General features: G+C 42.4%; 1 protein-coding gene across 13 annotated transcripts in view; it reads right to left on the bottom strand.

Moving 5' to 3' along the window:
• Positions 1-1,918: 1,918 nt before the first annotated feature.
• The window catches only part of LOC110856740 (forkhead box protein P1), a 60,523-nt gene continuing 36,782 nt past the window's right edge, over positions 1,919-25,659 (bottom strand). For 6 of the 13 annotated variants that reach the window (XM_035857314.1, XM_035857310.1, XM_035857309.1 and 3 more), the window contains 14 exons: positions 15,259-15,831; positions 15,012-15,189; positions 14,414-14,518; positions 14,152-14,344; positions 13,328-13,565; positions 12,999-13,254; positions 12,695-12,739; positions 10,441-10,517; positions 10,272-10,359; positions 10,155-10,186; positions 6,819-7,000; positions 5,371-5,449; positions 5,174-5,277; positions 1,919-4,444 (listed from right to left, as the gene is read on the bottom strand). In XM_035857314.1, coding sequence (XP_035713207.1) covers positions 4,156-4,444; positions 5,174-5,277; positions 5,371-5,449; positions 6,819-7,000; positions 10,155-10,186; positions 10,272-10,359; positions 10,441-10,517; positions 12,695-12,739; positions 12,999-13,254; positions 13,328-13,565; positions 14,152-14,344; positions 14,414-14,518; positions 15,012-15,189; positions 15,259-15,831 — 2,439 coding nt within the window. In that variant the 3' untranslated portion in view covers positions 1,919-4,155. Of the gene's footprint in view, positions 4,445-5,173; positions 5,278-5,370; positions 5,450-6,818; positions 7,001-7,827; positions 7,953-10,154; positions 10,187-10,271; positions 10,360-10,440; positions 10,518-12,694; positions 12,740-12,998; positions 13,255-13,327; positions 13,566-14,151; positions 14,345-14,413; positions 14,519-15,011; positions 15,190-15,258; positions 15,832-25,659 lie in introns of all 13 variants that reach the window. The other 7 variants (XM_035857321.1, XM_035857313.1, XM_035857316.1 and 4 more) reach the window with 7 other exon arrangements.

The following is a 25,659-nucleotide window of genomic DNA, read 5'->3' as shown; positions in this document are numbered from 1 at the left end:
ATTTAGTATACATACGTAGGAAAAGAGATTAGCTTGATGATTGCAATTAAACTATGTAGGAGTCGTTGTTATTGTTCATTTCGTGGTGGTGAATGAATACAATTGCAATGTGCAATGCATAATTAGGAGGAAAAAGTCCATGGATTTATTTACTTTTCATGTAAGTAATTTGTGTTTTGCGTCGACATGAACAGATGCAGTGGCCGCGGAAGGAAGCGTGGGGACAGAGGACAATAACCCCAGGGGTTGTTCGATGTCTGCATCATCTCCCCATCTTATATAAACCCTGTCCTACAATGTTAACGTCCCCAGATGTCCCCACGGCTTCTTCCGCGGCCACTGTGAACATGAGTAAAAAAGGAACATTTCGTTTTCAAAAGTGGAAGAATCAATGATGTTTTTTACCAAAAAAAGAGTATGAGGCAACTGCTTAAAAAAGTATGAAAAACACGTATTTTGTATCTACAAATTGGTAAATAGAGTCTCGTCTCACTCACTTTTTTTGTGTTTCACTCTATAAAGGAAAAGGATTTAACAAGGTGTAGCAAAAACCATCCGTGGAAAATGTTGGGCTCTTCTGCTTTATGAAAAGTAACGAAAAATTGAAATAGTAGATTAATTTATGAGCCGGCTATACGGAGACGTTCAACATTTTGGCCTTACTTTGACCTGATTTCTCCAAACTACACCAACTACCAACTAAGTTTTATTATTTTCCTTCCACTAAATTCATGCTAATTCAATGTGCAAATCTGTCATTGTGATCTTCATGAAAAAGTAGTCAGTTCGGATAATCCTTGTGCGAAAGTGGAGATTAAATTTCAAATCGAAACTCCATTGTGAAATTGTGCATTGTGTCAGAGGAGTAATTTTCTGGGGATGGTTTACACGATACAAATCTCAGACAGTGGCCGCGGAAGCTGTGTGGACATTGCCATTGTAGGATGAGGGGAGGGACGGGTTTATATAAGATGGGGAGATGATGCCGACATCGAACAACCGTGGGGACATTGGCCCTCGGTCCCCACGCTTCTTTCCGCGGCCACTGCTCAGGCAGGAGAGGATGTCAATCCAACCAATATTTATTCTCACTTTGTTCGAGAGAGAGAAAGACGACGTAATAATGATACGAATATAATTTTCTTCTTCTCTTAAATAATTATACACACGACGGCCTCTGATCTGCATGCATGAAGACAAAAGAATTCGTTCCTTCGTCGCGTGTGAAAAGTAATTTGTTGCCTTATTTTTAAAAAACATTTTTGAACAATGTCACCATTTTTGGTTCCATCTTGACACTTCCACCACCATCTGAGATGTATAATATGTGCATATTATTATTCACTTATTGTGCCTCAAAATCATGTCTCCTCCATTAAATATGGAGCATCATAACCAAATAATGATAAATCTGTCATGTCAAACGACCACATAAATTCCGCATGTCAATACCATGATTTCCGCATTTATTGAAAAAAACTATAAAAATATTTACTGTCTCCTTAAAACGGAATGCAAGCAAATTACTAAAACAACAAACCCAAAATGTCACCACGAAACGACGACACGACACGAAAGTAAAATTGTGAAAACAACAACATAATTATATTTTTATGTAGTATCTAACCGCGGAAGGGTGAGGAGACAATGTCCCCACGGGTCCGATGGGTATTCGATATCCGCGTCATCTTATATAAACCCGGCCCTCCCCATGTTAACGTCCCCACATGTCCCCATAGCTTCCGCAGCCCCTGTTTTTATGCCGGATTTTGACATTAAGAGAGAGTTATCATGTATGTATGCAAATATGTATGTGTCCCGAATTTATGTATATATTTTTTGTTTTTATTCGGCTGCCTGAGCTAGCACTACTACGTACTTAAATACGTCCGTATTGCATTAATACATACTTGATACATTGATTTTTTATGCCTCATTTTATTTGCCACATATTAATTACACTATTAAATATATCGCCCTTAAATACGTACATATTTAACTACCCTAAACAGTATAATATGTGATATATATTTATAGATATATTTATATTTAGGGGTTGTAAAAACATCGAAATTATATCTTGAAGACTGAGAGGTTTAGTGATGACTCATCATTGCATTTCATTATTTTATTAATTCCCCCTTGGTAAAAAAAAGAACAATAACAACAACAAATGGGGTCTGAAAACATGCAGGATTTCATTATCAGAGCTATTTTATTATTATTATTTAGCTACATTTTGTGTGCATTTATGTGTCAACTATCCATTTTCTTCCCCTATTTGGTTAGTCAGGACTAGGAAGAGTACAACAGTAAAACTTGTAGCCTATAGTTTTATTATTTTATATTTTACATAGTTTTTACACGTTGGTTGGAATTCTAGTAAAATTCAAACTATTTTTTAACCACATATTTCTTTACGTACCAAGCCATTTTTCCCCGTATTATTGTGATGATTGCGAGAAAATCAATCAATATGAATAATAAAAAAAAGTAAATAGTGCGAATGGAAATTCTTAATAAAATAAGAGTTGTCGGAATTCTTGAAATTCCTGTCTCACTAAAAAATGTTAAAATTTTTGATTACTTCCTAAAAGAGGGGGTCTCATTTTACAAATTTCATTGTTTTGTATGTATTTCATACATATTTTTTGCGGAGATTTATGTATGTATGTAGCTGCGTTTTTTTAGTATATAAATTTACAATTCGATCCTGTATGAATAGTCGAAAAATTGCATACATACACTGTACTTTTACATACATAATTATATGTACGTATGTATACCTACATACTTTTTAGTGTTGTTAGTTAGTTATTAACATTAACAAACGTTTGTGTTTGATAGTCAGTCGTCACAAAATAAATTAATCATCAAAAAACTTTTTCCTGACTTTTTTAACTGGATTATTTTTCTCCTTACTAAACATTCTATGTCTATTATGCATTGTGGATTTTTTTCATAGAAATAAAAATATGCTCATGCAAGAGAAATGAGAAGCATTGCACACTTTTTTTGAGATCATCACTCAGCTACTTACTTAAATATTTCCTCCTTCTTAAAATACGGCTAAACAACGATTTATGTATTTTTTACGCGTACAGTTTGTTATCGAGAAGAGTTCTACTTTTAAAAAATTTGATCGCAACTCTCGATCGCCTGCCTTCCCCCCCGGAAAAAGTGGTGGAGAGAGAGAGAGAGAGACTGAAACTGAAAAATTTTGGTACAGTGATTAATGAAGACGTATATAATAATTAATTAATTAGTGGAAACTGTGTAGTGAAACCGGAATGAGCGGCGGCGCTAGGTCTAGAATAGTTTTATAAACGCTGTATGGTGAATTATGTAAATACGAGTATCGTCATCAGAGAGAGTTTTACTAAACGCGTTTTTTTGGAAGTCCTGATAATGATCGTGAGATGATGATGATGATGATGAAGTAGTAAAGTAGTTAACAACAATTTTAAATACATAGAACCCGGCGATCCATACATATATCAATCAATTTTTAAGTACATAGATATTTAGCATCATTAATATAGCCAGCCGGACACAGTATAGTGTGTTGTACAACAATATCTTAAAAGTATGTTATCGTAGAACCAGTCCCTTATCAATACTGAGAGAGTTTTAGCATGTAGAAATACATATGTAAAGAGAGAGTTAGAGAGAGGAAAGAGAGGGAGGGGTGGAAAGTGTCGAGGAGGAAAAGTCGACGTTTTTGACGACTTTTTACCCTCGTAAAATTCTTCAAGTTTGGGTTTGACAGAAGAAGAAGGGGTTCGTTTCGGAGAGAGAGGGAGAAAGTGTGGGAGAGGAGAAAGCAATGCCGAGAAATTCTACCCTTCACCGAACCACGCTCCAAATAAATATTATCATATTGGAAGAGACGAAGCTGAAACGGATGTGCAAATTTTTTTGCATGTGTCGAAGAATGTGGGTCATACCATCATTTTCTCTTCTACGGTGAGGTCTTGATAAACGAGGAGACGTATTAAATGCAATATAACGTGGAGGATAGCGAGGATAACGAGTTGATTGGATTTTTTGTGTATGTATTTGTCTGCGTGAATCTTCTTCTTCTTTTTCGTTGGAATGATGACGAAGGAATATTTGTTGATTATTCGTATCTCTTTTACTATAATTGTTTTTTAACTATTGGTCCAGTCGGCTGGAGTCGGCAGTGTGGGAGGAGGACGCGAAGGAGAGGTCTTCCGCGAGATCTTCGGACTTGTTCATCCCTATGAGCTCGTCGTCACGCTCGTCGCGACCTTCGGACTCGCCATCGTCGGAGGATCCCCCGCTGTAGTGTCCGCCGTACTCGGCCAACTCCATTTCTCGCTTCATCCTCTTCAAGTGTTGATGATTATGATGGATTCCGTTGGTTAAGGGGCTCGCACTGCTTTCACGCTTTATCATCCCGGTAGGGCTGCCCCGTAAGGATCTGGAATGAAGGGGAGGTATTGGATTCAAAGAGGGGAAATAATTTGACAGACTTTTCATCGTGCAGGTTAAACTAGTTGTTTTCGTTTATACATTTAAAATTCAAAAATTTCATGCAACATGGATTTGATTTCTAAAGGTGAAAATTTTCGGAAAAATAATTTATCCACAATCCAAAATTTCTACAATTTTAAAACAAGCATTCATACAAACTTGTAAAGGCAAATGTTTGTATTTAGCATTTTTGAGTTCTAAAGCTCAATTTTTTATGCACATTGCACAATTATTATGAATCTTATAATGGAGGTTGCTTTGCGATTTTGCCAAACTTAGTGTCAACCAATCACAAATCTAATTAGTACGAAATTTGCGAACAACGTTATTTGCCAATGGTCATATTTGGCCGAGATATTTGCACCCGAAGAGGAGAAAACGTGCAGTAAACTGGGAAAGTGTAAAATTTGTCGACGTTAAGGAGCGCTTTCTCCTCTTCGGATACAAATATCTCGGCGAAACATGACCATTGGCAGATAGTACTTTTGCAAATGTCATATAAATTAAATTTGAGATCAATCGAAACTAATTTTTTTCAAAATCTGTGAGCATACGTTGCAAGACCTTCATTGTTAGTTATTCCTGTGTCACGAAAACGTCCAAATAATACTCGTACTGTACAAGTCGTACATGTAAATAATTAGCTTTAGCTTAAACATTATGCTTATATATTTACCTTGGATCAGGGGACATCGGGGCTTGATCGGGACTCACACTCCTAGCATTCATGGACCCCATGTAGGGCATGTTACCATCCGCTAATGCGGCCTGAAATAAAGCCATTGTAATATAACAAATAAAACACATTTCGAGTAACACGTATTAAAGCGGATACACAATTCCAGGTCGAAACGGTCAAAAAATTCTCCTCACTTGCAAACTCGCATTGATCGCGTCTCCATACAAGGTGTTCGGACTCTGCGTTAAAGTAGGGCTCTTGGATTGCATTCCCCTGTTTCAAAGTCAATCATTGAGTGCAACTTATCAATCACCACGCCGTAAAAAGCACACACACGTCAAAAAAATTGTGTGTATAGGAAAAATGTTTGGATTTTTGTAGTGTGAAAAATGTGTGTGCAATGTTTTACGAGAACGAACGAACGAACGAGAAGAAGAGTAAAAATTGCAAGAGTAAAAATGACAAGGACAAAAAACTTTGAGAAAAAGAAGCAGAGATAAAAATGTTAATTAGTGGAAGGACAAATAGAGAAAAAGAGTGAAAAAACACAGCCGTCATTCATTCATGATCAAAAATATCATTATTTTTACGGCTCCGAATAATGCTGCTACATTTAAGTATTATGCAGTCAATAAATAACGTACGTACGAGATAAATAGGTCAAAAATAGGCCCAAATATTTACTTAGTAGACAATGAGAGGTTTAAAAATCACGTGCGAAATAGGTAAGCAAAAAATGTGACTTGTTTCCCCACGTCTCGGAAAGTAAATTTCGAAATAAATTTTTGCAAATATTTTTTAGAGACATTTTGCGAGGAAATGAGCCAGCGATGACAGGAGAGCTCAAGAGATCATTTTGCGGTACCTGTGATATATGCCGCCGTCCGTCTAGTCATAATCGAAGACTTATCGACTGATAACCATTTATTGCAGAGTATTTGTGATTTATAATAGATTGAAAAAGAGTGAAAAGGATGGTCTCTTGAGGTCATGTCACGTGGAGCATGCGGAGATAAAAAGAGAGAGAGAGAGAGGAACTGGACAAGATCAAAAAGAGTGTGAGAGAAAAAGAGAAAGAGAGAGAAAAATACGTCAAAAAGAGACAAAAAGAGATTCAAAAAACAATTATGGGCAATCTCAACCTTGCTGTGAAAACGGCGACGCGTCGTTTGTCTTGTTGAGTGAAAGTTTTACGGAAATCCTGAAAAATCTAGGGCTGCAAATAATAAGGATATATTCCACCGATGAACGTGGTTATATATGCACTTATCGACTGTACGATAGTATACCACACTTTTTCCCTATGATGATAGTTTCCTAACAATAGAAAATTTTCAAAAATCTAAACTTATGAAAAAAATGTATGAAAATTTCAGCCACTCCGTCCAGAGTGGCGCCACGAAAGTTATCTAATTTTCCCTAAAACCTCTCTGATATGTTATGACTTATCTTAAGTTAATGAACACTCCTACACTTATCATGAAACTGACGAGTTTTTGGGGAAAGTAGGAATAGAAAAGGGAAGAAAAAAGGAATATACAGATTTTTTTACATTATTCTTTCGCCACTTTCATATGAAACTTGTCGATTTTTTTCGTAAATTTGTCGTCGAAAAAGAAGTTATGAAGACCGAGACGCTTACTGTGCTTGTGGATGGTGGGATGATGGTGAGGGTGACGGGGTGGGATCATACTTCCGTGGACGACCTCGTGAGAGATGTCTCCTTTTGACGAATTCCGCATCATCCACCATCCAGAAGGATCCAAAGTCATCTTCATACCGCACAAAACACTTGTGCAGTGAGAGATTGGTGCGGATCGCATTCTGTGTACACACACCACCAAAGAAAGTAGAAAAAACAGACTGACAAGGGAAGAAAAGAGACAGAGAGTGAGAGAGAAAAGGGTGAAATATCATTCTTCCCGCATGTATGTGCTGGCTTTTTTTGCTAAACATTATCTTATCTTACTGACTTATCAAGTATTTTTTTACTCTGATGAGCTGAATAAAAAACATATACAATTTATCAAACTTGTCCCTTCTTGCCGACAAGTGGTTACTACGCTAATCAATCAACTTACACTTATCACCACACCGAAGAGGCGCCCGTGTACCGACCGATTCCGAAGACGAGAGTGTACCCATAATTAAGTGGTAAATATTACGAGAAGTAAGTAAGTAAACGGACTCCGTGCAAAGTCCTAAGTGCGACAAGCTTTTTTTTATTCCTAACTTTCACTCCCACCCAAAACTCTTGTTTCTTTTTCGCCTTGCCTCGTGTTTGTCAGGAGGAGGGAAGAAAAAGCAGAGTTTTAGGTGATAAATTTCACCATTTTAATGAACCCGGACAAGTAAGATGTACATGTAACTTGAGGATGTTAATATTATTCTTGGAGAGGGAGTGAAAGTTGAGCAAGCAACAAGCGGATGAGTAAAAAGAGAGCAAAATGTACAAGAGAGAGAGAAAAAGAGAGAGGAACAACGAACGAGTAGAGAGAGACGAGTGTCACAACAAGTGAATTACTGGAGGCGGAAGACAGACAGACTTTTTGAGAAGAAGAAGAAGAAGCGGTTAAAAATGAGGTCAAAAGACTGAGATTTTGTGTAAAAATAGAGGGGGGAGCGGCTAAACTGACCGCCGCTGCACGTACCCTGTGCTGCACCTCTGAGGGCGACGCTTGTAAAACTCCACCTCATCCACCGTCCAAACCGCACCTTTCACGTTCTCCACTCGCATGAAACACTTGTGTAGCGAGAGGTTGTGTCGCACTGCGTTCTATACAAAATATAAGAGACACACCCGATAAGCAATGCAAAATAAAGGGTCAGCCTAGCAAAAACGCGACTCGATTTCCCCCGCCCCCCAAATTTCCCCAAAAATACCCCCCCAAAAAAATGATACGAGGATTCTCAAACCGTGGGGTGGACAGATTTATGTAAAAAAAAGCGTCATTCGACAAATCTCGATGACCCAAAAAACAAAAACATCTCGACGAATCATAATCCACCAAAATGTGTGTGCGGGACTAGACTCATTGTCATCATAATAACTAAGTAGTTATCAAAATTATCCCTCAAAATTTCGAGCCCGAAGCGTTTTACTACAGCGAAAAACACAAGTTGTACGTACTAAGTATTTTTATGGCCAATACAAACAGCCGTATTGTCTAATTAATCTATTTAGCTACCGTCAAACTCACTACTTTTTGAGGGAGAAGAAGGGGACCGTCTCTCTCTCTCTGGAGGGAAAGTAAGTCCCACTCCTGCTACCTCAGAGTCTAGTCTAGCGTGCACGGCATGCCCAAACTTTTCTTCTCCTTCTTTTATGGCCATTAAGTTAGACGAACCGTGATATAGGATGAGGGAGTAGTTAACGAGCATCCCATTAATATTATTGTTTGGGACGAGTTAATATTTTTCATGGCAACTTTTTCCTCCGGAGAAAGTTGTGTGGGAGCAGCAAGCCGTATGACGAGACACGTATGGCATGCAATGCAACAGTGTTGTGGACTTCATCTTGACGCGACGATATTATTAGGCTCGCTGCAGTGGCCGCGGAAGGACAGAGGGACAATGCCCCCACGGTTGTTCGATGTCCGCATCATCTCCCCATCTTATATAAACTCGGTCCTCCCCCTATCCGACAATGCCCACGGCTTCCGCGGCCACTGAGTCTCAGCCTTATTCTTGTAGTACAACCGACGCCTAGAAGTCCTCCTCCACCTCCTCTACATAAGTGGCCGATTGAGAGTGGAGGATTGAGGGCGGAAGCGGAGTAAAAGGTAATGATGATGATGAGCTCTCTTCTCCAACCATCCATCCATCCATCTCGGAGAATATGTAGACAAAAACTGGGCGAAAGTTGGGTTAAAGGTGAAAGGCTGGCTGTATGTATATGTAGGTAGGTAAAATATATACGTTGGGAATTCCCTCATCTGAATGTTGGTAAGTAAGTAAGCAGCATCTCGATTACGAGGCGCACAACAGGCCTCCGAGGAGGAGGAGGCGGAGGAGTGGAAGGAGGGCGAATTGAAAGAGAAGTCGGAATAACAAAGGAGATCTCGATAAATATTAAAAACGACTTCTGGTCGGTTCTTGGAATCCGAGCTGACAAACGTAACAAAAACTTTGTTAGATGATAAAACCTGATGCTCCACCGCTCTGCCTGGCTGGATGGAAGCGGATGGTTGGTCTGGATCTCTCTCTCTGGGAGCGTTCCATTATTCAGAGACATTTGCATATATATTGGTTGCATTTTTGAGTAAACAGTGTCAGGTGTTTACACATTCACAGTGTCAATATTGTCTAAGACTCTCCCTTCTTAATCTTAAGCAGCAGTCAAGCCAAAGCAAACAATCCGTCTTTTTTCCATTGCGTGATCATCACCGCCACTGCCGCCACAGCCACACAGCTACTAACTTGTGCACATTACTACCTCATAATGCGGCACAACGATGGAGACGGTGGGATATGCAGAGAGAGAGAGAGAGAGAGAGAGAGCTAATCACAATCACCTGCTTTCACTTCTTGACTTTCTCTCTCTCTCCCCTTGATTAACATATCCACTCATGTCCATCATCCCAACATCAACATTTGCTGGGTGGTGGTGGTGGAGCTTGGAGAAAAATAGTCTATGTATTCACTCATATCTTGGCAGGTAGACGCCTTCTCCTCCAACTTTCTCCATGAATATTCTTCCCCAATATTCTTAATAATTTATCCGCTCCGGTGAACCCGCAAATAATAAGTGCTCGCTATTTACATACAATTTCTTCCGTATAAAATATTTCCTTGGTCTGCTGAGCTACATATTTACACTGCGGGGGCTGCTGTAGCTTCTGCTTCTGCTAATATTGTAAGTATGAACTCCTCCCATGCCCAACCAACCCGGCTGGCTGGCTTCATCCCCAACACACACCCATGATCATGATCATCTTCATCCACCCCGATCCTCCTGATCCCCAACTTCTTTACTAACCTTATAACCTATGTTTACCTTCCACGTTGCGGCTGAAAGAAACAGAAAAAGAGACAATTAGGTTATCAATTACGATAAACAATTGGAAGCCCAATTGTTTATTGTTGAGATCCTCACCGTTTCTCCGGAAGTAGCAAAACGTATTTTGAAACCAGTTGTAAATCTCGTTCAGTGTGAGTTGCTTATCGGGAGACTCGATGATTGCCTGACAAGAAAATAAGTAATTAGTAATTGATACCTCTAAATTAATCAATTAATTTTTAATTATCCTGAAATATTTACATACCTGTCTGATGAGAGACGCGTACGTGAAGGGAGGTCGGACGTCAGCATTTTTGTAAAACTCCCGATTTCTTTGGATCTCTGCAAATACGAGCATTTCTGTGAATGGAGATGGTAAGTAATTATTAGTACTAATAAAAAAATCGTGGCATCTTTCGATGATGATGATGATGATACGTCGCAAAAAAATGGGAGTTTGCGGATAAAAAGAATAGTACTTTGTAAATTATTCTTCTTCAGTTGCTTAGTTGGTACATGGACGCAGACGGGTATAAAGTATCGGTAAGTGCTGGTGTAAAATCAGGTTGATCATCGTCACGGGAGTCCCGTCCTCAGAAGAAAAGATGTACTTTGTTCAGTGGAGAGAAAGCGATGGTTTCTTTTTCTTTTTGTGGGGGAAAAGAGCCCGAAATAGGGGAAATATAGACCATCCCGCCGATATACGGAGACGACGATAGTGCCGGCGTAATTGAAGAGGCAAGTAGATAATAAGAGATTTTTATGTATCATACGTACCAAGTAAATTATTTGCAAGCGCCACGGTCTACCCATTACCTCAAATCCCTGGCATTTTTCTGCGGATTTTCTCCCCGAAAATGACAGCATTACAAGTCCATTATGGTTAAGAATCCTCGAAAAAGCTCGTTAAAAAAATTTCACATTCATGGTTCGCAGATTTCCACATTAGAAATCTCGATCATTTCTCCGCTATGGGGGTAGACTACGAAATGGGTTGTAAATATGCTCACCAGCCTCTAAATATCGGGTCTTATTGGTTTTCTTTTTTAAATCTGCTTGCCTCACGGTTTTCTCCTTTCTTCTTCGCTCCCCTCTCACTCACCAATCCCGTTATATTGCCCCATTTACACGCCGTGTTTAGCAAAATGCTACGGAAATTTCCTCAACTGATTGGGGATGAAACATAAAATCAGTCACGAGAAGATTTGAGCGGTTGGCTTTTATTTTATGCCGACGGAATTCCCAAACACACTCGCAAGTGCTAATACCCCTCATTCATTTTGAGGAAAGACGAAGCGAGATGAGACCCAAGGTGCACGTTGTGGTTTTCGCTATCTATCAGGGGCAGGATCTCCTCAAAATATGACGATGCCTGTGTATCCCTGTGTCTCTCTCGTACATATGAGAAGATCATTACTCGGACTGAGCCGGCCGTGAAACAATGCTCGTAAAAGGAGGAAGACTTTGAGAGGCAGCAGCATTGAAGTGGTGTTGATGAAGGGAAATTTCATTAGGCGGGGAGAAAGAGGAAAATTGTGGTGAAGACGGAGGAGCGATCAACCAAGGAAACTTTTCGGAGGAGGCAGGCAATACCTGAATTGCATAATTTGTTCTAATTTCTTCAACTTCTCCGCCGCCGCCTCGTGCTGGATGGAAGGAGAGTACCTTTCATTTGCCTTAATGACAGTCTGGACACTCGAGAGTTTCAGATCTTGATGATGAAGTAATTAAACTTTGAGGACTTCCACACATCAGATGTAATTAACAACGAGGAGGAGGAGGCAGCAGCAGTAGCAGTACCGCGATGGAGATAGCAGATGCTGACGACGTTGTCTTCCTCCTCCTCGAGAAGAAGAAGACTTTGTTTTTGCCATCAACCTATTATAACGTCCTCCTCCTCGGGTACACGGCCACCTGCCTCAATTACCAGTGGCCGCGGAAGCTATTGCCCCTCGATGTCTCCCCATCTTACATAAACCCGTCTCTCCCCTATCAATGTCCCCACACCTTCTTCCGCGGCCACTGTTTGGTGCCCAGAAATCAAAAAGTCTATAGCCCACCACCGTCTGCTACAACCCCTTCCTCAGTATCACCCATCACTAAACAGTAATATCTCGACTACAGATTTCCTCCTCCACGAACGAGACGCTTGATTGCTATTGTCTTGGAAGCAGCACAGCTCTGGGCGCCGCGTTACAAATCTGATCTCATCTTGCACCTTTATTTTACTGCTGGCTCCAAAACTCTTGTCTTACGATTAGTTAATTACGGCTAATTACTTTAGGATGAAACAGAAACATGCGGAATTTATGAGACATAAAATGTGTACCGCAGAGTTTCTCCTTTGTTACTTTCTCTCTAGGAGGAAAAGTAATCTCAAGTTTTTGGGCGGCCAAACAACACACACACACAGCGATCCGACACTCATCATAAGTCGACTCGGATGGGAAGAGTGAAAGTATGCAAATGTCTGGAGCGTCGAGTACGAGAGAAAATTAGGTATAAGAGGAAAACCTCACCTTGCTGAACATCTAGTCCTGCTCTCTCCAGCAAATACGGAAGGCCTAATAGACAGTCAGCAGCATTAAAATAGAAAAATTCGACAAGGGTAAAAAAAGACCAACCAAACTAGTGGAGGAGGGTGGGAAATAAGTAAATAATGGGGTCATTTATGACGATGTGCATATTTATGAGCAGCAATTAAGTAAAATATTAGTCATCCATTTCCAATACATACAAGCAGGATGACCACCTACCGACACGAGTCATCCACATGCAGCGGTCAAGGTCAAAGGGGTCATAACTAACAAACTTAATGCTCACCTCCAGAAAGCGGAAGAGACGCTTTATCACTAACACGACGTCGAATAGCGCCAGTCATGTTGGGGTTGGGAGGTTGGAGCATTCCTGGAGATCGCCCACTCGCCACGGCAGCCGCTGCGGCCAGTCCGGTGGGGGAGAGGCCGGGAATAAGCATATTTGGATTTAGGGACAACTTCCCCATGGCCCCGTTCCCAGGTTGGAGGGGACCACAGAGCGAGTTGGGATTCCCGTTGACGCCGCCTTGACAGCTCTGACTCTGCAAAGAAATGAGGACAAATTTACATGTCGTCGTCACCTATACATAGATATGCAAATTATTCATGTCTTACGTGTTCATTCGGGAGGGAGGAGGGGTTCTTGGGCGAGTCGGGACACATCCCTCCAGGGCCACCGGAGAGGGAATTATTATTTAAATTGTGTTGCTTATTCATATGAAGATGCTGCATCATGGCTTGTAGCCTATCTCTTTCTTTGGCTAATTGTAACTCTAATTGTGAGACCACTTGCATTTGAACTCTTGCTTGTGCCGTAGATCTGTCATCCAGCGTGTGCTCTGTATTCAGATGCCTGCAAAAAATAAAGAAAGAAAGAATAAGTAGCCGCATAAATTTCCACCTTTTCCTCCACAATACGTTCGTACATACGCATTGGGACAGAAATCTGTGCTAGCGAGATCGACACATGAATGGGCATCCCATAAATTAAGGAAGGGTGAGAATGTCGAGAAAAAGTCTCATCAATCAGTTCCCACCACTGCAACATCTCCCGATATTCATCACTCCTCGTGTGGAAATTCCATTAAAATCAGATGGAAATAATTAGAAAAGTTCTCAAACTGTACAGCAGCCAAGAGAGAGAGAGAAAGAGAGCAGTGATTGAGAGAAAGTGATGCCGAAAGAGTCAATGAGCCCACATCTCGGAAATGGTGGAAGGAATTAGTTTCAAGTCAACCATAAAACACAAAAAGGGACGTTAAGCGAGTAAAAATCAACCCTTCTTCTTATCTCCCTCCATTAAAAAAAGGGAAATCAAGTGCAAAAATAAACCAAAGAAACAATTTGGGGCCCAAACCAACATTAGGAACATGAATAAATTATTCCGACCCCATTAAGTAATACCACGATTTAAAAGAAATTCAGGTTGAGACAATTACTTGAGGAATGAAGAGAAGTCATCGCACACGGTTTCACACCCTGGCCACTTACAAACCCCGTGACCGTAAAGTGGGTGTTGTTGACTAATTGATTTCTCCACGGAATCTCCTTTGTCACTGTCGCCGCCACAAATGCCATTCACGCCGCCGCCACCGCCACCATCCCTCTTCCCCGGGTTCAGCATGAACAAACCTAATTTCGAAAAAAAAGAATAATTTTTAAAATGTGTCATTTAATTTTTACCCAAAAAAGTAAACCCACCGTTGGGCAGGTGTTTGGGACTTGAACCGTTTTGATGGGACATTTCCACAATGCCGTCATGTCGAGGCTCCTCTTTCCAGTGGTCGTCACTTCCTACGCCCATACCTGGAGAAAAGAAGAAAAACCACAATTAGCGTTTCATCTCGAGAAATCAGCTGGAGAAAGTTATTAAATTTCTGATTATAAGTTTCTGACAAATCGGCAACCACAATTTCATTTCTTAACTGTTCGAGGGGTTCCGTGCCCGAAAACTTGGCGGCGATTGTGATGTTATAAGGAATAAAATTCGAAAACAATCCGAAAACCAGGATTGAGGCGACGGTACAACTTTCTTTCCCACATGAGGAGCGTACACTTGGCCCGCACTCCGTGTGGGAGAAGAAACCCTTCCGTCTCCTTCTGCGTTTGACTGACTGACTGGCTGCCTTGGAAATTTGAGGCCACCGCGTCGGTTTTTAATTTCAGAGAACTAATTGCCATTCACGGCGGGGGATTCGGAACGAAATTATTGTTGGGAACGACTTGGAAAAGTTGTTTCAGATTTTACCGACATTGCGATTTGTGGGGATTTAATGCTACTTATTTTATTTTACTTTACCTGCCCCACCCCCCACCATATTTGGGATGTTGATCCCTTGCTGGATCAAATACTGGCGTTGTGTCAGCTGAAGTTGTTGCATGAGTTGGTGTTGTTGTGCGGAGAGTTGTTGCAGGGCGCCGGATGACTTTTTCTTGTCCCCACTCTGGAATAAATGCGATTGTTGGAGAAGGTTTAACTAGAAGGAGAAGAAAAAAGTGTTTCAAAATTTTGAAAATTCCAGAAAAAAAAATTTGATTACTCTCACCTGAAGCTGTTCCTGCAAATTCTGCAACGTTTGTTCCAACTGTTTCCTACTAATTTCCGCGAGTTGATGATGTTGCTGTGGGGAAAGTGAGGAAGGAGAAAGTTGGCTGTGCTTAAGTCTCGCCTGTGACGCAGCGGAAGCGGAAGAGGGGGAGAAATTGGGGAAATTGAGACTCACTTGTTGTTGAAAGAGGAGCGTTTGTTGTTGCATCAGTTGCTGCAGTTGTGTCGGGGTGATGAGTTGTTGTTGGATGAGTTGCTGCATTTGGTGGATGTTGGGGCCGAGGAGGAGGGGGTTTCCGGCAGGACAATTATTATTATTCCCCCCACCCGCATGGGAGACGACGGGGAGGCACGGATTGTTGTTATTGTTGGAGGATTGTTGCTGCTGGAGGGGACAGTTTGGGGGGGATGGACTTCTTCCATGCTGCTGACCATTCCTATTGCTCATCATGCCCTGCTGCTGCTGCTGCTGCTCCTTGGCACAAATCTCTCGCATCTTGACCACATCGAAGGGCGACGCGTTCTGGAGTTCTTTCTGCCGCTGTTTCAACGCCTTCACCAACGGTGGCGTCTGAGGACATAAAACAATTAAAAAGTTTTTATTAGCTTGGAGAGAGAGAAACGGGCAATAATGTTGATGGGACTTTATGTCCTTTGTTGTATGAGAAACTTAGTTTTTCTTCCCCATCATAATAATCATGGGAGGCATTTATTTTTTTTCGGGTGTAGTTTACATGGAGAGCAATTATTAGGAGAGAGTGGATTTGAGCAGTAAACAAGGATACTTTTTCGGTATTCACCGTGGGTCGGGTGGCACGTGGTGTTATAAAACAATATATGTACAACGACATTTTTGTACAACTTTCCCAGGGCAGAATTTTGTGTGGGAGTAGTGAAAGTGGAAATGTAAATAGGGCAAAAGCAGCCATCAAAGTCATGAATGGACTTGATAAATCCTTATTTTTTCCCTTTTAAGAGGGGAAATAGTGGTGCTTATTGAGTGGAGTACATACAGAGTTATGTACGTAATCAGGTGATACATAAGTCGTATACACATGCATGATGGGTAGTAATTAATGAAAGTATTTGTGTATGTTTGGTGAGGTGACTTTAACTTAAAGACGCCACTACATTAGGCAAGAAGGAGAAGAAGGGTCGTTAAGTTGTCAGGAAGAAGTTGAAAAAAGTTGAAAATTGCGAAGGTATATTTACGTATGTACATATGTACGAGGGGAAGAGAGTGACATTGCGTGACATGGAGTTGGTTGTGTCTCTAATGAAAAGTCAATCAAGGTAATAGGTCGCCCAACATGCAACTTGTGACGGAACAGGGTTGTTTAGTTGTTTCGAAACAAGGATTCCCCTTGAATATTTAATTCCCAATTAAGCGCTCGGCTAAATAATCTATCCATTCAACGTCGTTCGTCGTCCATCCACCAGTGACGACGATCACTTGTCCAATTTTCATGTTAACAACAACAACAACCCATCGCGATGAGTAATTGATGCAGCTCACACGAGATAATGCACGTCCAAATTATCCTACCAACAAATTTCGTACATACCTCTGCTCCCGATAAATATCGACTCTTTTTTTATTTTAGGTGAGGAGGGCTTAAATGTGCGATGTGCAAACTACGTATTGTTCACAGTGGCCGCGGAAGAAGCTGTGGGGACGTTAACATTGTAGGATAGGGGAAGGGACGGGTTTATATAAGATGGGGAGATAATCCGGACATCCAACAACCGTGGGGACAATGTCCCTCTGTCCTTCCGCGGCCACTGATTGTCCAGGACATTATCCTCTCTCCGTAATACGAACAAAAAAATGAAAATCAATTTGAAACCGGACATTATCCCTCCGTCCCCTCAAGCTTCCTTCCGCGGCCACTGATTGTCCAGGACATTAAACTCTCCACCAAAAAAATGAAAATCAATTTGAAACCCGTTTCCATCCAGGCATTTATTTCCCTCTCCTTTATAGAGTTATTATTGGTCTGAATGGCGAGTTAAGAGTAATCGGACGCAATTAGGGGAGATTAGGATGGAAGAAGAGGAAGGGGTCCTCTGGGAACCAAAGGTCTACTAAGGCACACACACACACACATGCCTCCTCCTCGGCGGGGGAGCCCGAGTAGAAAAAAGTGCTCGAGAGATAAGAAGACCAAGAAGAAGTGGCTGCACGTCTCTTCTTCTTTTTACGGGGATGCAAACAAGGTTGGAGAGTGTGTATGGTAATGATGATGATGATGATGAGAACGTAGAGAGAAAGTGGTAAAAGTTGCGTTTTTGGTGATCGGGTCGGGGTGAAGTTTTGGGCCATAAAAAGCGAGTGTGGTGGTTCGTCGTCGTCGTCATCGTCGTTCTCCTCGTCGCCGCTTTGTTTTCATCGTTAATTCGAGGAGAGAGAGAGGAAGCGTTGTCAAAGTGCACTACCTCTCCACCGCCACCGAGATGCCATTGATATTCACCAGGGCATCCGAGGAGCAACTTAAAAACTCGCTTCTTCTCCGTTTCATCCCTTTCACGGGAAGATCCCTTATCACATATTTCATATGCAGGACGATGTTTTGCTTGCCGGGAGCAGTATATTTCCATATTTTTCACATAATGCTCAACTGTGTATGGCTTTTATTTCATGTGACATCATAGTAATGCATTTTAACGTCTTATCATTCATTGCAGCATCTCCACAACTTCATGCAAGGAGCAGCACACACCAAGTAAATATTTGCTCACGACAGCCCATTCCCAAAGACCAAATGGTATCCGTTTCTACGCGACCTGCATTCAGCGCCTTAATAAAAAAATAGGCTCCTCTTTTTTTCTCCTACCCTCATCATGGCACCCACTAAACAATGCTATCTTGTCCACCTTAGACACATCGTCAGCGACCTCATACATACGCAAATCAGCCACAACAATACATACATAGAGTGCCTCCTCGGAGGTAGTTATTGCCCTATAAAAAGTCAAATTGGGCCCAAACCAGGCCTGCCTTTATCCATCGTCACCCAACCACCGCGGTAATTCCTGCCGTACAAATGTAATGGGATGTAAATGTCAACATCCGTCACTCAAAGGAAACCCACAACAACTCAATCCGCACTTTGTCAGAAAGACGGGTGGCGACTTTCTCTCGGATTCATACGAATTCCAGAGTCGGAGTGTAGTGTCTTTGCCAAATTGGCTTATGTGACCCTCGGCGATGGCGATATTGGGCAGAGGAAGGTGGAAGGTGCTGTTGCCTCCTCGAGGCTGATGGGCCACACGGGAGCATTTCGGGTGGATACTCGTCATTAGGAATAAACTTCTCAATCTGTTACTCCATTTCTCACAAAATACGCGACCAAGCTAATGTACAGAAGTGGACTGGATTTCCACTCAAGATGGAATAGACTTGTTCTGTTAGGCCGTAAAATTTTGAAACACGATCCCATTTATTAGTAAGAGTTTGATATTTTGTCGTAGTGAAAACAGGGCAAGAGCCAAGTTTTACGAGTGTGTAAGAGAGAGTGCTGGAGAGAGAGATGTGTATGTATCAAGTGGTTTGGTTGCTGATTTTTTTTCAGATACCGACCAAGACCCACACCACGCCACGTAATGTACCGCACTCCATTTTCGTTAATGTCGATGACTGTTGAATTTCAGTCCATTTTTTTTACTGCTGCTTCAGAGGCATATTGAATTCTGGGGACGAATGTGTGTATGTGCAGCGTCAGGGTATCCATCTCGGTCTAAATGGCAATAACACGGTTCTGATTTACGACTCCCCTCGTACGTCTCACACTTTCTCTTCGGATGGGAAATATATTGCAACACCCTCCCGTCCAGAAATAGCCAAAAGTTAAAATTTACAGTGGCCATCACCAGTCCAATGGGACGAAAAATACGGTGAGAAGATTTATAGAAGTGGTGTCCTTCTAATTCGAAATGCACGAAGCCTGGTGGGACCGGTGGGCTAAAAAGGTGTCATAATTCCACCCATCAGAAAAGACGTCCTCCTCCTCCCACAACCCATCTCCAGAGTTCGACAAAAGTTAGCAGCACACTTTTTGCGGAAACCGTGGTCTTGGAATCTCATGCTTGGCCTACGACGGAGTAGTAGCAGTGAAAATCTCGCGATGATGGAGAGGAGATCAGCAGCACGAGCAGGAGCCGCAGTCCTGAACCGATTTGCGACTTGATCGAACATTTGTTATATTTGTATTTCCTCGAAAAGTGGGAATATATGGTGGAGAGAGAAATAGCCATCGAAAAAGACAGCAAAGTGTTTTTCATAAAGAAATTGCACCATAATGGGTTGGACATCCCAACACCCGGGATCCGATACTTTCTCATCCATCCACAACGCACCAACCCCGTTTGCAGCGAGACAATTGTTCTTTTTTTATTTTTCTACCCGATAAAATGCCCCTTCAAAAGCATTCCTTGCAATAATTCACACAACTGCCCATGCTTTCTCTCTCTCTCTTTTAGGGCGAGAGAGTCGTTTACTGCGTACATATTTCTGAAAAAAAACTTTTTCACTCGTAACTTTGTTTGGGAGGTGGTGGTTGGACCGGACCTTTGGCGTTATTTCCGAAAAGACGGTGGAACAATTGAGCAAGCAAACGACTCCGTCAAGGAATATCATTCATCGTTGTCTTGGTCTTCTTGATGCTCTTTTTTCATTTTAGTCACCCCATCCACAGGGCGACTTTATAAGGCAAAAGTATAGCGGTATCACTCCCTTTAATGGATTTCTCTCCTTGTCTTCATCTCACAAATCATACTCGAACTTCTCTCTCTGATAACTTCATTGGAGGCAGTTCCGATTTCTCCTCCCCAGTTGGACAGCGCTTATCGGGTTGAAAATCCTTTTCACACACAACAATCTAATCACCTGGCCTCATTGCTTAGCCAGCCGGGAACAATCGGATTGATTTCAGAATTGGTGACAAAGGTGTTGAGATGGGGTAATCGTGTGGAAAGGAGAAAGCTACGGCGTACTACCATTCTTCGCCACTTCAAGTGGGCAGGCAGGCAAATAATCGGGTTCGTTACTTACTACGTTTTGGGAGAAATTTAAGGAGAAGAGAAATCATTTCAGGGGGTGGTGGTGACAGTGGCCGCGGAAGCCGTGGGGACATCTGGGGACATTAACATTGTAGGATGGAGGGAAGGGCCGGGTTTATATAAGATGGGGAGATGATGCGGACATCGAACAACCGTGGGGACATTGTCCCTCTGTCCCCTCAAGTTTCCGCGACCACTGGGTGATGTTGTTCATAGTCCAGCACAAAAGCCAGGGAGACCTCAGAGAAAATAAGTGACGGGCTAATCACCAAATCTGGGGGGTGGTGGTGGTCGTGGTGGTAGAAGGAAATACCGCTCTGGTCGTGGAGGAATTGGCGACGAAGAAGAGTCAAGTGTGAAAAATAAAGTACCGCGACTCTCCTCTCTCTCTCTCAAGGAGGAGGAGGCTCAACCACGCGTGCATAATTACCAACCAGCTCGGGGCAAGAGATACACGGCTAACTCTTTCTTCTTCCAGAAGAGAAAGATAAGGTGGTGGTGGTGGTGCCGCTGCGCCTTCACTTTTCTGCCCGGCCGCACATAAATATTCCTCCACATTAGTACATTATTTCCCTTGCAATTACACTCCCCCTTTGTCAAAGGAGAAGAAGAAGGAAGGAAGTCTCTCCAACTAATTTTTAATACATGGCCATGCTTCGCTAATGTTGTATGCAAAGTAGCACCACCACCACGAGGACAAACACACACTCTATTTTTCCGCATTTCCTCCTTCTCTTTACGTCTCCACGACTTACTTTCACTCTCAGTCTTACTTACTCAAGCTTGTTCTTCATCGTCATCGTCATCGTCACCATGTCGGGACATGTAGATACGTACTTGGAACTAAGTTTCAATCGAATTCGTGGCCGATCATCCGGAATGAATTAAACATCTCGAAAGAGAGAGAGAGCAAGATACACATAACTGATCAGGATTTCTGTCTTTTTCGAACCATATGGATGAATTCTTATTATGCAGCGAGCTGATTGAAGGGGAGGGTTGTGGGTATGCGGAAGTGAAGAGATTCATCTCCTCTCCCTGGAAGGATCAAGGATGAGTGGAAAGCACTCGCTCCTACTTCTAAGTAAATGACATATGCTGGATGGTGGTGGTGGAAAGTAGAATATAGAATTAAGATGTGGATCACAAATTGAGAAAAGTGCTTATCAACTTAATTCAGAAGCACTACAAGAAGATTTCATGGGCTAGATAAGCGTGGAAAAAGCAACGGGAAATGATCCCTGGAGTGTAATTCAAATAAAAGTTACACGAAGCTCATTTGTGCATGTTAAAAGGGCTCAATAATCAGGAGAGGACCCCATTCCTACCTCTTTTTCGAGAGAGAGAGAGAAGAATCTTTATTTAAAATTCACCCGTCCCCTTCAACTTTCTCACATCAATTGTGCTCATCTTTTACTCTCTCTCGTCGTCCTCTTTCTGACGGAAAAGCAAGATCAACACGACCGAAGGAGAGAGCAAAAGTCTCACTTTTCTTGCTCAGCCCGAAGCCCCCAACTAATTAGGATGCGAGATGGGAAGAGACATATCGCATCAGCCAAAAACATGTCCTACTTTCTCCACCAGGACGACCCCATCGCCTCTTCTTCCGTGCCTATTACACAATGCATGAACCAAGTATTTAAATGTTTTACGCCGACTTGTTTGGATACAATCTCTCCAACGGAAAGGTCGAGCTAAATTGCCTCATTTAATCCGACGAAACTCTACTTATTTTTGGAGGAGAGAAGAAAACTGCTAAACTCTGCACAAAAATGGTGGACAAAATGCGCGGGTGCGGAGGAATGGGTCACAACCTGCGTCCCACCCACCCACAACGCACAAATAACGAAGGAAGCTGATGCTGTGAAATAAAAGCAATTTCACAGATATTCATCTTCCATTTTTCTCCGGTTTCAACACAGCGAGGCAATAATCTCCAATCACACCCTTTCTCTCTCTCTCTCAGCATCAGATGCCCGGTGGTGGTGGTGGTGGTTCAACTGACATGCTGATCTTTCCTCCCAACAGGGCGACATGCATTAACAAAGAAAGGACAGCGTCGCGAGAGAGAAAAAAACGTTTCTTCTTGTGCATAATCCAAACGTGTTGTCCCCCATTTGGCCAAGGTGCTATCTTTACGGACATTGACGGAAGATTTATGGAGTCAGAGCAGATAGGCTAACTGCCGTCCCCTTTATCCACACACTGAGCGTCTCTCAGGGGCCACCTCGCACACAACTGTCCGCTCAATATTGGAAGAATCTACCTCTCGGACCCCGCACCACTCTTGATCAATTCCCGCCGGAGCAGATGTCAATTTATATCCTAATTCCTACACCCCCAGCAACGACAGCACACCTTTGGCGGGATGCGTTCCGTACATATTTTCCTCTCGACAACACATGCCATCGTGGACCGAAGCACTTCACGGAATGAAAGTGGGGAGACTAATAAGTTATACGCGACATGATCCCCTGCCTGCAATGAGGTGCAAATGGGCGGACGACAGGACGCGCGGGTCAGCCGAATAAAAAAAGCGGAGGGGAACGATATTGATAAGAGAATTAGCATGGCACTTTGTTGAAGTCAGAAAAAAAACTAAATCATCAGAGTTTTTCGGAAATGGGCACAATTTCCAGTGACGACGACACCGGCTGTGGTGGTCATTCCGTTAAAAAATAAAGGGCAGCAGCTGTCAAAATGATACTACTCGGATGCATACATGTTTTGTTACTGGGCTCGCTTTTTTCTTGGAGAGACGCTCGGACAGAAGTTTTTAATGTGCCAGAAGAGAGTGGTGGTCGTGTGTTCAAAACAATTTTCTTGGCAGCGGAGGATACTTTGCTTATATGTAAAGAACATTAGATGCCGACCATTTGGCTCGTACAATGCAGACTCAGCATTCGGGTGAAAGTAGTCAGTCGTCGCCTTCATATTACTGTCTCTGGAGGGTGTACGTATGTCCACTTTTTAGTCCGGCTAAACTCGACTTTTGCTGTGCACACACATACCCCTTAAAACTACGCCACGCCACGCCTGCCAATACGTACGTACGTACAATGGGCGCTCCGCAAAATAAAAGAAAATGCTCCCAGATACGGAGGTAATTTATCCGTCTCCTCCATTGTGGGGAAGATACGGCTTGACGTGCATAACTACTTTTTCAATGTTCTCCAATAATAGAGGGCCGATACTTTAGAGGGCAATTGCATTCGAGTGGTCGAGTCTCCCATCAACAACGAAATCAGTAATTCCGTAACTCCTTAATCTCCCGTCGTATCATCCACCGAGAGTCAGTCACGGATCATAAAGGAGGAGAGAAAGATGCCTAAACATTTTCAACCAGCCTTCAAAAATCGAGGTAGACTATGACTTCGATGATGATGATGATGATGATGGGAAGTAAGCAGTAAATTATTTTATTGGTTGGCAGAAAAGTTGAATTCTTTCGAAATTATCTCGGGAGCATTCCCAATTGTGTAATTCAGAATCGAAGTGGTGGTGGTGTGGTGGTGGTAAGTCATTATCAAAAACTCTCCCTGGCTGGCTGACGGCAACTCTTACTATTAAGCAACTTCTTTCCTAACCTCGATGTTTGGTTGGTTGTCTTTGGCGAGTAAATAGCAACTCCCATCAGCACAAGAAAGGGTATCGAAACAAGGGTTCACTTCACGGAAACTGTAATGAATAGGTAATCGAGGTAGAGAAAGTAAAGCAAAGTACCTGGCACCACCACCGGAACGACGAGTCATACAAACCACCAGACCAGACCACCCGCCCGTTAAGATAAAGACGAATAGCCATTAATTTGTTCTACGCAATTTAAACCAACCCAGTGGTGCAAACAGAGGACAGGTTAAATGCACTCATTATAATAATATGTATCATTCATCCGAGGTGGTCGGTTGGTCGAGGAATTAAGTGAAGGTCCAAATTATACGCCCAGCCAGATTTCGATTGAGTGAATTTTTTGTTAGTCACGCAATCCAGAAAAATAGGAGACAGCAGCAGCAGAAATATATATTTTTTTGTGAGAAAAAGTTTTGATTGGAGGGAAGAAGAAGAGAGGGTTGGCCGGACCATGACAGGGGATGAATAGCAACCCGATAAATACGGCGTGTTGTTTGTTGTGCCATGGGGAAAGTGGTCGTGGTGATGATTTTCACACTGTGGCAGGTCGCAATTTGATTAATTTCGATTAAGGTCCAGCCAGCCACGAGGAGAGAGGATACTGCTGCTCGACATTCTTCATTAATCTCGACACGGCGGCGGCTTATCTGGACAACCTTCTCTCACCGGACCACTTGAGCTCTGGATTTCAAGGAGGAAAAATGCTGGATGGGCCCCACAAGGAAAGGGCGGTACAGGTCGGTCTCATTGTGTACTACAAAGCAGACATGGGCACATTTATTTTTACACAACAACGCCCTTCTAAATCCTAACGACCAAATTATCAAGCCAGCGGCGCAAAGCTAGAAAAGCACTTTCACCCGCACTCGCTCGCTCTCTTTCTCCGGCTTGACACCAGATAAGAAAAATCCTGATGAATGAAGACAACGGTTGTTCAAAGGAAAACTCCACAACCAAACCACACACGTCTCACTTTCACCAACCCACCAACACCCACCCCAAACCGAGACGAGACCAGATTCTGCTCCTCGAGAAGAGAGAAAAAGAAACATCATCCTCACCGAAAATAATCCACATCCCTTAATTCCACTCCTTCGTCTTGCACGACGATAAAGTGAGTGTCAGAGGTCGTCCCTCGTAGATATTAAGCAAATACAAATACCAGAAAATGTGTGGTTGCAAGAAGAAGAAGAAGTAAGTAATTAGCGCATCACACACGAGGCACGAAATGAATGTATGTACATACAAAGACCGAGTCAGGTTGTTTGCCGAGTCGTTAGTTGGACTGTGTGTGTACCCACATATCTGCAATATTGTGTCGTGTCAACTAATAGCTAATACGATTTCATTTCATTTCATGGGATGCTCTCTCTCTCCCCGTGACCAAAGACTCGGTTACTGTTTTCTCATTAGATTAGTACCACCACCACCACTACTTGCTTGCTTTCCTCGAAATCAGCCAGGTCGAGACTACACCACGGCGTAGGTAACAATGGTGTGGTGTGGCTTACTAGTGTCGCACTAATTAATTGATTCGCTCACTGCATACACCTTCTCGTCGTCGTCGTTTTCATCTATAATTATTATTGCTAATAATACTTGAGTAGAATAACAAGTTAGTGAAGCATCACAATAATGTTGGGAATTGTGGGGTGGTTGGTGAGTTGCTGAATTGGCTGGCTTTCTCTCTCCCTTCGTTCTCGGCATGGCA

Source organism: Folsomia candida, unplaced genomic scaffold (genome assembly GCF_002217175.1).
Source record: "Folsomia candida strain VU population unplaced genomic scaffold, ASM221717v1 Fcan01_Sc017, whole genome shotgun sequence".
Classification (NCBI taxonomy): domain Eukaryota; kingdom Metazoa; phylum Arthropoda; class Collembola; order Entomobryomorpha; family Isotomidae; genus Folsomia; species Folsomia candida.
The sequence above is the reverse complement of the archived record's forward strand: the minus strand, read 5'-3'. Positions and strand labels throughout refer to the sequence as shown.